Below are 14,006 nucleotides of genomic sequence, written 5' to 3' on the forward strand. Positions count from 1 at the left end.
GACACACTCAAGTACACTACTACCACATGGCTGCATAGCTGAGCTCCAGTCAGTGCAGGGTAAGCCATGCCCTGTGGAATTACTCTTAGTATTGCCGATCACTTGTTCTGTGTGTTCTGCTAGAGGAAGTATGGTGTTCTGTAGCAAATTAGAGTCATACACAATCTGTGCTGTGCCATATATCACTGTTTATTAATCCAGTATGATCTATTCCGGGGTCATGCCCTGAGTTTACACATGTATATATCATACGTTTTTTGCATGGGTGTGCCAGTAGAGCTTGGCCGTTGAAGGGAGCTTCCAAGTCCCTGGTTGGTTGTAATACCTGCTTTGATGATGTAGTTTCCTGTTTGTGGGACTACTGTAAACAGGATCGTGAGGCCCTCCAGGCTGCTATGCTCATGCTGAAAGGACCAACATGGCAGAGGGCAAGAAGGAGGAGGAATAGGAAGCCTTGATCCCAGGAATTCAGGGGTCTGCAAGTCAGTGTGCAGCAGGGAGCATGAAGCTGTTGTGCTGGAGGGCAGGTGTGAACAGAGCAGGCACAGAGGGCATGGATGCACCAGTCCAGCCCTTGGCACTCAGCACATGCCTGCATGCCTGCTGTCTTAAAAGAGGGCAGGGTGTGAAAGGGGGAGAGCATAGGAAGAGAATGGGCTTGGCTGAGGAGACCAGGACTTAACTTTAGCTCGGTGCTTGCCTCTCTGGCCTTGCTGTCGCTGCTAGGCAGGAGCACCAGGGTGCCCAGCAGCACTCCCACTGATGCAGGTTCAGGTTCCACTGTGCTTCCAAGTCCTCCTCATCCCTTTTTCCTCATCCTTCACCTGAATGCTGCCAGATCAAGTCCTGAGAGGGGTGTAGGTTGATTCTGTAGCATGCTGCCTCTCTCAAACTCCTGCTTTGGGTAAGATGGCAGCCCAAGCAGATCTGGAGTTCTGCAGCTGGCAACAAGTTGGAATGCTTTATCCCTCTCCTCATACATTTCATCTGCCCTTACCCCCTCTTCCCCGCCCCCCGCCCAGTCACCTCCCCGCTCTTGCACTGTCAGTTCCACACTACCCTGATCACATCTTGGTCATTCATCAATAAAGCAAAAACTCTGAATATCTATGTGCAGATTCACCTGACACTGCTAATAATCAATTCTCAATGGAGCATGGCTCCCTAGGTATGGCATGGTTCATTTTTCCCCCATAGGGTGCTGCAGCTGGTCTGGCACTCACAATATTTCATCGGGTACAACAGACATGAGGGAAATGAGAGCAGTGGCCCCACTTCAGCCTCCTGCTTGAGTTTGGGAAAAGACAGTGGCATGAGCAAGGCCTGAAATGATCTCTTTGTACTTGTGTCTGCAGCTGCACTAGGAGCAGCTCACAGCTTGTTCTTGTGGCAGTGCTGGAGGGCATCTTTCAGGGCATGCAGGACTCGGTCCGCATTGAATTTGGTGGAGTTATAGCCCATGAGTCCTATTCGAAGAACCTGAAATTGAAAGAAAAGGAAACTCAATAGAGAGTAGTAAATATTAATGAGATCAAATTGGTTCTCCAGGATCGGCCCAGTGACATGTCGGATTGCATGACTGCAGGGGATGTAAGGCTGATGGGGGAGGTGAGAACCATACCAGTTACTTCCTACACACATACCATATAATAGGCCAGATTCTCCAGTGCCCTGCACCACGTATGGTCACTTATGCCTGGGCAAAGTGAATGCAAAGGAGGTGTAAAAAGGTAGCAGATCAGAATGGTGTCAAGCTCCCGTCACAGCCACGTTGCAGTAGTGTAAGCTGTAGAAGGTGCACGGCAGTGGGGGAATCAGACCACATAAATGTAATTGTTTTTATTATCATTAATTGAAGCAAATACAAGTAAAATGAAAACACAAGAAATCTCCAGCTTCTTTGGTGGCACCTGCTTTAGTTCTGCTGGCCAGTATGCCAAAGATAAAATATACTAGGGAGCAAATTTGTGGCTGAGTTCCTCCTAGGGTGACCACCTACAATTAGAGATAATAAATGACATGATATGAAACACTAAAACAAAGCTTATTTGTAAGGGGCCACCCTTCCCAATGCTTTATTCATCCCTTTGTATCATGTTATACTATTCCTTATGACTACTGGAGAAAAGTACCTCATATATTGACATGGGTTGATCCAATTCCAATTGAAAGCAATGGGAGTCTTTCTATTGATTTCAGTAGGAGTTGGATCATGCCTCCAATAAGGAACAGCTCTGAAAATAAGGAATCAGTGGTCAACCTAGGTTCTCCTAGCCAAGGCCCTGCAAGAATAGCTTTGCTTTTAAACTCATCCCTGTAAGCTTCTCACAAGTGTTATGCCCAACCCAGAACAAGGTATACTCTCTACTGAGTCTTGTTTGTAAGGGGCCACCCTTCCCAATGCTTTATTCATCCCTTTGTATCATGTTATACTATTCCTTATGACTACTGGAGAAAAGTACCTCATATATTGACATGGGTTGATCCAATTCCAATTGAAAGCAATGGGAGTCTTTCTATTGATTTCAGTAGGAGTTGGATCGTGCCTCCAATAAGGAACAGCTCTTAAAATAAGGAATCAGTGGTCAACCTAGGTTCTCCTAGCCAAGGCCCTGCAAGAATAGCTTTGCTTTTAAACTCATCCCTGTAAGCTTCTCACAAGTGTTATGCCCAACCCAGAACAAGGTATACTCTCTACTGAGTCTTGGAAAAAGTGCTCAAAGCACTAGACCTAAAGCCAGCATAAATATCATACTATTATTGAAACTTCCCTCTCCTCTAATAAATGATTGCATTTGAACTTTTTCATTTTCCCTAGTCTCTTCCAGTTTAGGGTAATGACTGGCTAGTAACAAGCCTATGGAAAAAGACTCTTCAATGCAGCTCTGTCTTAGGTATCCTCTTTTAATTTGCATTCATTAACACTAACAAGGAAAACATGGAAAGAACAAAGACTAGCTTTTCCTCTCCTCTGAAATTTGCTTATGCAAATTTGTCTACAAGCAATTCCATTCTCTCTTGGAAAGACCTACAAATGCTACACCTTCTACCACACAAATAGTGTTGTGTGCTGCAGGGGGGAGGAGGTTGTTTGTTATTGCACCCCCTAATTAAACAGACTTCTTTGTTAGAATTCACTCACAGAACGACTGGCCCCTTTAAAAGGAAATGGGTCCAGTTCACCTATGTCTAGTTAGTTGCCTGATAGAGGGCATCTGACCTCTATAGAGACCCAGGCATCAGTTGAGAAAGGGGAATAGGAAGCAGCAGCAGGAAGGTAGAGAAGAGCAACTTGGCCAGCCCTGGAGACCATGAGGGAAACGGAGGCAGGACTCATCTGTATCACTGTGGTTGGCTACAGAAGGGTGGTAAACCCTGCTACAGGTTCCCAATAGTCACTGCTTATTTTGCAAGTGGCTGTGAGATCACAGCATGCCAGGCCTTATCTCAAGAGCTTTTTCTCCAAGTTTGCTTGTGGCTGGATCTCAATGCATGAAGCCCTGAGGCAGTGGTTTGTATCAGTCTTGGGCTGCATTCCCTAGGGAAGGCTCCTCCCCAGCACTACACATAAGTCTATCTAGATGCCTCGAGAGACCTGCAACCTTCACACCAGGCAGGCAAGTCACCATACGATTCTCCCGGTCATCACAAACCCAGCTATCTATCTTTCTAATGATCGAATCTCCCATTACTAACACCTGCCTTTTCCTAATGACTAGAGTTCTCTTCCCCAGAGAGGTAACCTCAGTGCGAGAGGATACCCCAACATCATCTGGAAAGAGGGTCCCAACTATGGGAAGGTTTCCTTCTATTCCCGTTGACTGCTCTCCTTCTCTGGGCCTTTCATCCTCCTTAACAGCGCAGGGGCTGTTTGACCGGAGGTGGGACAAATCTATAGTGTCCCAGAAAGCCTCATCAGCATACCTCTCTGCCTCCCTTAGCTCCTACAGTTCCGCCACCCTGGCCTCCAAAGCCCATACATGTTCTCTGAGGGCTAGGAGCTCCTTGCACCAAATGCACACATATGCCACCCGCCCACAGGGCAGGTAATCATACATGCTACACTTAGTGCAATAAACAGGATAGTCCCCATTCTGCTGCTGGGCTTCTGCCTGCATTTTCTCCTACAGTTACAAAGGTTAATGATAGGGTTTTTGTTTAAATCAAGAAGTTCTGATTATAGGTTAGTTTTGATTATAGATTATAGTTTAGTTTAAAGGTTTTAAAGAATGGCAAGTGTACTTTGCCCCCTTTCCAAACTTCCTCTCGAAACTCCCTGTTAGCAGTCCTTGGTCGCTTGCTCACTGCTTTATAAAGCGCTGGCCTTCTTGATAGCCCCGCCCTCTGACTAAGGCTCAGCCAATGAACAGAGGCTTCGAGATGTCAAACCTTGTTTAGAAGCTCACAGCTTCCAACTGCCAGCCCCACAGCACACGGTCCTTCAAACAAACAGACAGACAGATAGACAAACACAAGCTCAGCACACAGCAAGTAACCCCCAAACACAAACACACACTACAGACAGCCACTTACCCCAAGGGTCCAGTATTTGCTCCTCTTTCACCTGGAGAACTCCCTCTCAAAACTCCCTGTTAGCGGTTCCTGTTCGCAAAGTAACTGACTAGTCACAGAGACTTGCAGAGTTCATCCCTGGTTGGCAGCTTGTACCTACCTTCCCCGCCGATGGTCCCAGGCCCCCTGAGATCTCTATTGCATGTTTATTCATAATAAATGCTGTGACCTCCTTCCAGTCATATCCCTCAGGCAGGACAAAGGTGGTGATTGTAGGGAGCCGCACCTCCTGAAAAACAGAGACATTGTGTCAGATCCACGCAGGAGGTCTCCTCTGGGCGTGTGCAAACAGTCCTCTTTCCCCTCCTCCCCATTCCTTCTGCACCTTGCTGCAAACCTTGCCGTCTGGGACAAAGATTCCTTTCTATGGAGAGGATCCTGCTTTTCCATCCTTGGTTGGCTGGGAATCTCCCAGCATGTGAAACCTCCTGAGAAATTCAGAGCTGGGCGAGATCCCCAACTGGTGTCAATCGGTATAGCTCTGCCAAAGTCAGTGGAGCTACACTGATTTACACCAGCCGAGGATCTGGCCTCATCTGTCCCAAACTATCCCCTTAACTCTCTCTTTCTCTCTACCCAGCCGGATGACACTTCATCCACAGTGTCACTCTACCAACACCAGTGAGATCCAGCAGGTCTATACAGTGTCCAGTAATATTAGCCCAAGTCCTACCTGTTCCTTCACAAAGAGCTGGAGACCCAGCTGCTGTAGCCCTGCACACAGGTAGAGACTGTTCTCCTTGTGAAGTTTCCAGGAGTTCTCCAGCCCCTGGGCCAATAGGGAGAAGAGCAGAGCCATTAGCTAGGAGGTTACTGTCCCAGGGCCAGGCATGTAACAGGCAGACACAAATCCCGGGTCAGATAGGTTGATTTAACGTTTCATCTTGATGGGGAGAAGGCGGCTCAGGTGACTCTTTATGGGACCTCTCACCTCCCAAGCACCAGTTTCCATCTAGTCCAGGTCTGGAATGACCACAATTTGTTACCCCTTGATGGCTGCTCGATGGCCACACAAACCGAGACCAGTCCTCAGCAGTGTCTCCACCACAAAAAGCAGCTCCCCCAAGATTGGCCTTCTGCCTGGCAGGCTCAGCAAGAGGCCAGGACTGACAAACACTTTGATGTTTGCATGGCAGTTGCCCATACAGTGGTTAAATAAAAAACTTCAGTCTCCAGGGCTGTCCAACTGGTTTCTTCCATAAGCACCAAGCACAGATTTTTAAAGGCATTTAGGTGCCTACAGAGGCAGACAGGCATCTAGCTCCATTTGAAAATCCCACCTGGCCTCTGTTTGCATTTTTAAGCACCTAAATACTTTAAAAAATAGCAATGTTGTCTTCAACTACATTTCTAAATAGCAATCCCAGCAACCAGCTCGGTGATAATAGTCCCAGTCTCGTTTTCCCACTCATGTTCCTTCTCTTTGCCTTTCTCCATCCTGCCTGGCCTGACTGTCTCCTGCCGTTGCTCACCTGTTCTGCAAGGATTGCCAAGCCCTCCCTCAGGCTGAAGAAGCTATTGATCGGTGCAGTATGATGGTATCTGTAATATACATGCGACAGGCTGGAGAAGGGCTCATGACCACAATGACTAAATATATTATTGGATCAAATCAAAACATTACAATCAATACTGAACCCTAGACAGATCCTGGAGGCTAAGCCACCAAAACCATACTTCAGCCTGACCTCCTCTTTCTATCCCACCATAGCAGGGGAAAAGGAAATGAATGGTTACTACACTGACATCAGAGATTGGAACTGCATGAAGACTAAGCAGGAGCACTGGATCTGCTGACGCCAAGGATGTGGATAGCAGGATGCTGTAAGCTGGTGCTATGTGAGAAGTACTGTATTCTCTGATTCACCTCTCCTCTTCTAGTGAGGTGAGAGGGGTGGGGCATTAATTAGTTTTGGGGGAAGAATGAAGATTAGCTCAGGGTTAGGATGAGGGTGGACACAAGGGGCTTGGGGTCAGGTTGAAATTTAGATGAGAAGTAGGTATGTTGTGAGGTCTGAATGGATGTCAAGTATGGGGCCGGGATGAGTGCTGGGTTCAGATGTGATTTGGGTGCGATTTCAATCTGGACTGAAGTCGACATGCTTTGTGATTTGGATGACAGTCCGTCTGGACTCAGGTCATGGTATGTTAAATCCCTGGTCAGAGAGCTGCTTCCTGGATACCCCAAAGCTCGCCCCTCACATTCTTGGCTTGTCGTCACAGCCCCAGTAATTGGCCAGCCAGCCCATGTCCAGGAAGAAGGAAGGTGGCTTCGTCCTCCTGCTGAAAATCTTCTTCCTGACAACATGGATATGACAAAGCTGAGTAACTGATCCTAGGAGCTCTGCCCTCCAGCCAGAATCTTTACTTAGTTTTCCCACTACATGCGCCACACAGACACACTCCTGGCCCCTCTTGCCTCATTTTCCCCACCTGTAAAATGGGTATAATGATACTGCCCTCCTGTAAGGCACTTTGAGACCAGCCAAGGGAAGCGCTAGATACGAGGTAGGGGTAGTTATTGTTAACTAGTCGAGCTTACTCCCACTGACTAGGGAAGGGAGGGGTTGCTTGGGTGGCACTCAGATGTGACACTGACAGAGGAACTGCTAGGACCGAAATCGATACAACAAATTAGATAATGGTGAGGTGGAAAGGAATCCCGCTGAGTGCCCCATGGGAGAGAAAGCAGCCACTGCATCAGTCAGAACCAACCCAATGAGATAGTGATAGTGCCTGGCTTCCTGCAGCTTGAACTGGCTGTGGGCGCAGAGGCTCCTGTGTGCTGGGGAGGCTCTGAGAGGTTGGGGCTTCAGGGGTAATGCCTGCACCTCAGGCTTAACTGGAAGTTGTCAGGCCTGGTCAGCGGCTGCTTTTACTCCCCTCTGCATATGACGTAGGGCCCGAGTTTGCCACCCTTCCTCCTATAGCACAGCGCAGACTCATGGGTGGGGTCCCCTAGATTCCAGTGGCACTGCCCTCAGGAGTGATAGCCCTGCTGCTTGAGGGCTGAGCGATCACCCAGCTGTACACCTAGGAATCAATGGTCTCAGTCACTGGGAGCAGGGATATTTCTAGGTGCTTGAACACCTTGGGCTGGACTTGCCCATGTGTAACAGAGGGTTGCATGTGGGCCACCTTTTCCCTCTTTCAGGGACATTGTTCAACCTGTGTAGGTGCTTCTACACATCTGTGGACCTGAGTCACATGCTGCTTAGCCTGCCCTGCCCTAGCGTTGTGTACATGAGCACCTCTATCTGGCCCTGTGCTTTCACCAATGTGTTTCACAATCCACAGGGATGGCAGCGTTGTCCTCACCTGGCTTGCTCACTGAAGGAGATAGGGGCACTGCCAGGGGGAGCATTCAAGACTTTTTGAGATCCTGAGTACAAGATGTCAATACCTGTGTTAAATGGAAAAATAGTGTTTTAGAAACCCAGCCATTTAAGATTGATTGTGGAGGAAAGGCAGCAACACCATCCTTCCAGTCCTGAATAGCAACTAGCTTTCCATTAGGAGTCCAGTTTTGCACCCAGGACCGGATTAACTCTCCTGTGGTCCCGGGGCTATTAGATTTTGTGGGGCCCTGTATACAAGTCTTTTTCCTAATTTAAAACAAAAGGATCACAATTATGGCATCAAAGCTATTAACGCTATACTAAACTTGCCTTTTAATTAACATAAAGCCATTCTGTGGTTACATTTCAGTCTTAAAACATGTAAAATATAGTTAAGTTAATTCAAAATAGCCTACTTCTTACCTTAGAACAGCTGTTATATTTCTTTCTGGTCTTCAGAGCTGAGAAATCCTTGATGATGTCACTGAAATCCAGTTGACGAAGCAAGTCATACTCTATTGACATTAGAGTCAAATTATTCAGTTTCATCAGCTTGTTTTTTATTAGCGCCAGTTTTGAAAATGATCGTTCTCCTCCAGTGTTAGTTACTGGTAGTGTCAAAAAAATCCATAAGGCAATGTCTACATTGAGAAAAAACAAACTGCAGACGAAAAGTAGTGTCTTTACTGTTTTGTTTTTCTCGTGTTTTGTGAATGCCCTAAATTGAACCAGTTCATCTGCAAAATCCTCTTGTAAGTTGATACTATATTTGTTTTGTAGTTTCACAGCTGAATCATGTTGTTCTGATGCAGAAAGTAGATGAAGATTGTTCATAAATCCGAAGTAGCCGCATATCTCTTTGTATGCCTCATACCTGCGATGCAGCTCTGCAACAGGTTTATCAATAACAACGTTGAAAACCTCCACACCAAATTTCTCTAGGCCTGACAACTTACAGTCTGGCTCCCCAGACTCGTCCTGTTATTTTTTACACTTCAGTTCACAGTGCTTTTCTGAGTTATACTGTTGAGAAACTCAAGGTGTCATTTGTTTAGTGGTAGTTTCAAAGCTGTCAAACTGAACTCGTAGACCAGCCACAAAATCCTTTAAAGAGCCCACCAACTTTACAGCATTAGGCATGTCAAGCTCAACAGCCTAAAGTGCAGTGCTTGTTGCTTGAAATCTCTGCAGAACTGTGTTCCAGAGGTTGCAAAGAAAAACTATTTCCGGCTTGTCCATTTTCATGACCAGTGATCGAGCATCGTTGCACATATTTGGGTTCTGATTTGGATCATCAGCTAGTTTTTGGAGAGATTCCTGAATATTTTCATAATTCAGTCGTAGTGCTTTTGTAGCCTGGGAATTTGTAGACCACCTTGTATCTGAAAGAGCTTTCAGCATCTTGATTTGCTTATTGTCATTTGGCTCTAATCCTGCAGTAACAATTTGCCAGCGAGTGGTTGATTTCGAGCAGAAATTAAAAAGTGACCGGACAAAGGAAAAAACCATGTTTGTCTCCAAGCAGCTGTTTACGCTCCTAACCCAACTGAATTTAGAGTGTGAGCTGCACAAGGTACCCATTCTACTAAAGGGTTTATCTTCCAAATTCGTGATTGCAGACCTCTGTATGCCCCTGACATGTCACTAGCATTGTCATAACACTGACCTCTGCAATTTTCTATGTCAATGTCCATCTTCTGCAAAACTGTCAAAACTGAATTACAAAGTGATTCTCCAGTATGACTTGTTATTGCGAGAAATTTAAGAAAATTCTTGAATCTGCCCCTCTTGCGACACACTGCGGACAATGATGTACGTTGATCTACGTGAGATATGTCAGGAGTGGAATCTACAATAATTGAAAAGTTCTTTGCAATCTGCAACTGACTGTTTATTTCTAAAAGCACCCTTTGTCCCATTAAAGTTATAAATTCCTCATCAATTGTTGAAGAAAGGTATGAAGGCCTTCCTTTATCAGCATTCCCGTATTTTTTTATATGTTCATTTAGAAAAGGATCAAACTGATTCAATAATTCCAAGGCGCCCAAGTAATTCACATTATTGGGGGATCCAACAATTTCATTGTCTCCTTTGAAAGAAAGCCCACGCTCCACCAGAAACTTAACAACTGCAACAACCCATCTGAGAACCTCTTTCCAATAAGCAAGGTCAGTTTCAAACTTTTTTTCCTGTTCCGAGTCAATTTGCCCTTTGGCTTGTGACAAGGAATCCTGGTAAGCATTGTATTTCTGTGACAAATGTTGCTCTCATGCTCAAACAATACAAACTGCATCGTGTTTCCAGTCATTAAAGCCACAACCACTAAATGCCCTTGTATGAGAGGATGAATCTTCAATCAACACATAAAACAAAAAACAGACCCTGTTGATGGAAAATAAAGAAGCCACTCACGAGGTACAGATTCCCCATTTTGAAGAGTACATGTGAAGAGGGTTTTCAATAAACACCATTTCTAATGTTTGTATTGTTTTTCAGGTGCTGTAAAATCACAATTTTTGTTTTGACATAGTGTTGGCCCTTTTGTGATCCAATAAGATCACACTGTTTCATTTATTGGGCCCCAGCATGCTGCATCAGTGTTGTATGGGACAAAGTTAGCTGCGTTTTTACCTTCATCACATGCAGCTATTTCACTCTCATCCAAAACTGGCTGACTGACTGTGTCTGGACTGTCTGTTGTGGCTGCTGTCATTCGCTTGTGAAGATTTGTGATGCTTGTTGAATTATTTTCCAAATCACTAATATCTGGTGCATTTGTTGGTGGTTTACTGAAATAGCCTGTCAATTTTGGTATTTTGTTTAACGACTGTTCCTCCCAAATCGTTTTTAACTTCTGTGCTTTCCTCTTTTGAACTCTGCTGTCATATTTTCTAGGTGTACCATTATCTGACATTTTTATAAAACCCCTGCACAGGCACACAGATCCAAGCGATAAGAAATGGCACATGATTTGACTTTATTGCATGATCATTATGATCAGGAAGTTGTTTTAATAAGATATATTGGTAAAATAGATTTGTTCTATCCCAAACCATAGATCATACATTTATATAGATATAGATATATATTTTTTCATGTATATAATTATGGATTTATTTTTGCGGGGCCCCACTTATCCCAAGGCCCTGGGTTGCAGCCCCCTAAAGCCCCTGAGTTAATCCGGTCCTGTCGCATCCTATCATTTCCTCAAAAATGCCTCATGTCTCATTACCTATGGGCCAGCAGCTCCAACATACACCCTCTTGAACTTCAACCACTGACTGCAATACACCAGGACATCTCATCTCACACTGCATATACATTACCTTAGAACGACCATTCCATGTCAGCCAGCCAAGCCAATCTGCATAATGCACAATTCACTATTCTCAACTCATTATCCATCATCCTAATGATAGAGTGGTTTTAATATCCCATTAGTGCCTCTTAGTCACCCTGTGATCTGGCTCAAACTATTCCTGAAAGTGAATAGAAACTGCACCAGAAGATAGTATCCCTAGTGAGCCATAGTGACATGACAAACTAATCATAGGTCCATTGAGGAGAGGGCTATGGGTCAGAGTTAAGGCTCTTCTTGAACACAAACTATGAGGATTTACAGTCCTGACTACATTTTCTCCAGTTTTGGGAGGAATTTCTCTCACAATGGAGAGAGGTAAATCATGGGGTTCCCCAAAGGTCTGTACTGGGACCAGGGCTGTTCAACATATTCATAAATGATTTGGAAAAAGGGGTAAATAGTGAGGTGGCAAGATTTGCAGATGACACAAAATTACTCAATTTAGTTAAGTCCAAAGCTGACTGTGAACAGTTACAAAGGGATTTGCAATGGGGGAGGTTTAGATTGGATATTAGGAAAAACTTTTTCACTAAGAGGGTGGTGAAACACTGGAATGCGTTACCTAGGGAAGTGGTAGAATCTCCTTCCTTAGAGGTTTTTAAGGTCAGGCTTGACAAAGCCCTGGCTGGGATGATTTAACTGGGACTTGGTCCTGCTTTGAGCAGGGGGTTGGACTAGATGACCTTCTGGGGTCCCTTCCAACCCTGATATTCTATGATTCTATGATTTCACAAAACTGGGTGACTGGGCAGATGAAATTCAACGTTGATAAATATAAAGTAATGCACATTAGAAAACATAATCCCAACCATACATACTCCAGAATAAGACCTTAGAGTCATCATGGATAGTTCTCTGAAAACAACTGCTCAATGTGAAGCAGCAGTCAAAAAAGCTAACTGAATGTTAGGAACCATTAGGAAAGAGAGAGACAGTAAGACAGAAAATACCATAATGCCCCTATATGAATCTACAGTACACCCACATCTTGAATACTGAGTGCAGAGCTGGTCTCCCCATTGCTAAAAAGATATATTAGAATTGGAAAAGGTGCAGAGACAGGCAACAAAATGACTAGGGATATGGAACAGCTTCCATATGAGGAGAGATTAAAAAGACAGGGACTGTTTACTTTAGAAAAGAGACACGGGGGGGGGGGGGAGAGGGATATAGATAGATTCTATAGATAGATTAGATAGATTCATAGATTCATAGATACTAAGGTCAGAAGGGACCACTCTGATCATCTAGTCCGACCTCCTGCACAGCGCAGGCCACAGAATGTCACCCACCCACTCCTATGAAAAACCTCACCCATGTCTGAGCTATTGAAGTCCTCAAATCATGGTTCAAAACTTCAAGGAGCAGAGAAGCCTCCCTCCAGTCAACCATGCCCCATGCTACAGAGGAAGGCAAAAAAACCTCCAGGGCCTCTCCAATCTGCCCTGGAGGAAAACTCCCTCCCGACCCCAAACATGGCAATCAGCCAAACCCTGAGCACATGGGCAAGATTCACCAGCCAGATACCCAGGAAAGAGTTTTCTATAGTAAATCAGATCCCATCCATCTAATATCCCATCTCAGGGGATTTGGCCTATTTACCCTGAATATTTAAAGATCAATTACTTACCAAAATCCCATTATCCCATCATACCATCTCCTCCATAAACTTATCGAGTAGAATCTTAAAACCAGATAGATCTTTTGCCCTCACTGCTTCCCTTGGAAGGTTATTCCAAAACTTCACTCCTCTGATGGTTAAAAACCTTCATCTGATTTCAAGTCTAAACTTCCTGGTGGCCAGTTTATACCCATTTGTTCTTGTGTCCACATTGGTGCTGAGCTTAAATAATTCCTCTCCCTCTCCTATATTTATCCCTCTGATATATTTATAGAGAGCAATCATATCTCCCCTCAACCTTCTTTTAGTTAGGCTAAACAAGCCCAGCTCCTTAAGTCTCCTTTCATAAGACAAGTTTTCCATTCCTCGGATCATCCTAGTAGCCCTTCTCTGTACCTGCTCCAGTTTGAATTCATCCTTTTTAAACATGGGAGACCAGAACTGCACACAGTATTCTAGGTGAGGTCTCACCAGTGCCTTGTATAACGGTACTAAAACCTCCTTATCCCTACTGGAAATGCCTCTCCTGATGCATCCCAAAACCGCATTAGCTTTTTTCACAGCCATATCACATTGGCAGCTCATAGTCATCCTATGATCAACCAATACTCCAAGGTCCTTCTCCTCTTCCGTTACTTCTAATTGATGCGTCCCCAACTTATAGCTAAAATTCTTGTTATTAATCCCTAAATGCATAACCTTACACTTCTCACTATTAAATTTCATCCTATTACTATTACTCCAGTTTACAAGGTCATCCAGATCCTCCTGTATAATATCCCGATCCTTCTCCGAATTGGCAATACCTCCCAGCTTTGTATCATCTGCAAACTTTATTAGCACACTCCCACTTTTTGTGCCAAGGTCAGTAACAAAAAGATTAAATAAGATTGGTCCCAAAACCGATCCCTGAGGAACTCCACTGGTAACCTCCCTCCAACCTGACAGTTCGCCTTTCAGTAGGACCCGTTGCAGTCTCTCCTTTAACCAATTCCTTATCCACCTTCTGATGTTCATATTGATCCCCATCTTCTCCAATTTAACTAATAATTCCCCATGTGGCACGGTATCAAATGCCTTACTGAAATCTAGGTAAATTAGATCCACTGCATTT

The 14,006-nt window shown here is 44.7% G+C and overlaps 1 protein-coding gene across 1 annotated transcript in view; it reads right to left on the reverse strand.

Annotated features, from left to right (window-relative positions):
* Positions 1–268: 268 nt before the first annotated feature.
* The window catches only part of AGXT (alanine--glyoxylate and serine--pyruvate aminotransferase), a 32,553-nt gene continuing 18,815 nt past the window's right edge, over positions 269–14,006 (reverse strand). Inside the window, exons 6-11 of the mRNA XM_038416774.2 lie at positions 7,891–7,975; positions 6,775–6,870; positions 6,045–6,114; positions 5,246–5,341; positions 4,673–4,801; positions 269–1,479 (exon numbers count right to left, since the gene is read on the reverse strand). Coding sequence (XP_038272702.1) covers positions 1,372–1,479; positions 4,673–4,801; positions 5,246–5,341; positions 6,045–6,114; positions 6,775–6,870; positions 7,891–7,975 — 584 coding nt within the window. The 3' untranslated portion in view covers positions 269–1,371. The remainder of the gene's footprint in view (positions 1,480–4,672; positions 4,802–5,245; positions 5,342–6,044; positions 6,115–6,774; positions 6,871–7,890; positions 7,976–14,006) is intronic.

This window comes from Dermochelys coriacea, chromosome 9 (assembly GCF_009764565.3).
Source record: "Dermochelys coriacea isolate rDerCor1 chromosome 9, rDerCor1.pri.v4, whole genome shotgun sequence".
NCBI classification, from domain to species: domain Eukaryota; kingdom Metazoa; phylum Chordata; order Testudines; family Dermochelyidae; genus Dermochelys; species Dermochelys coriacea.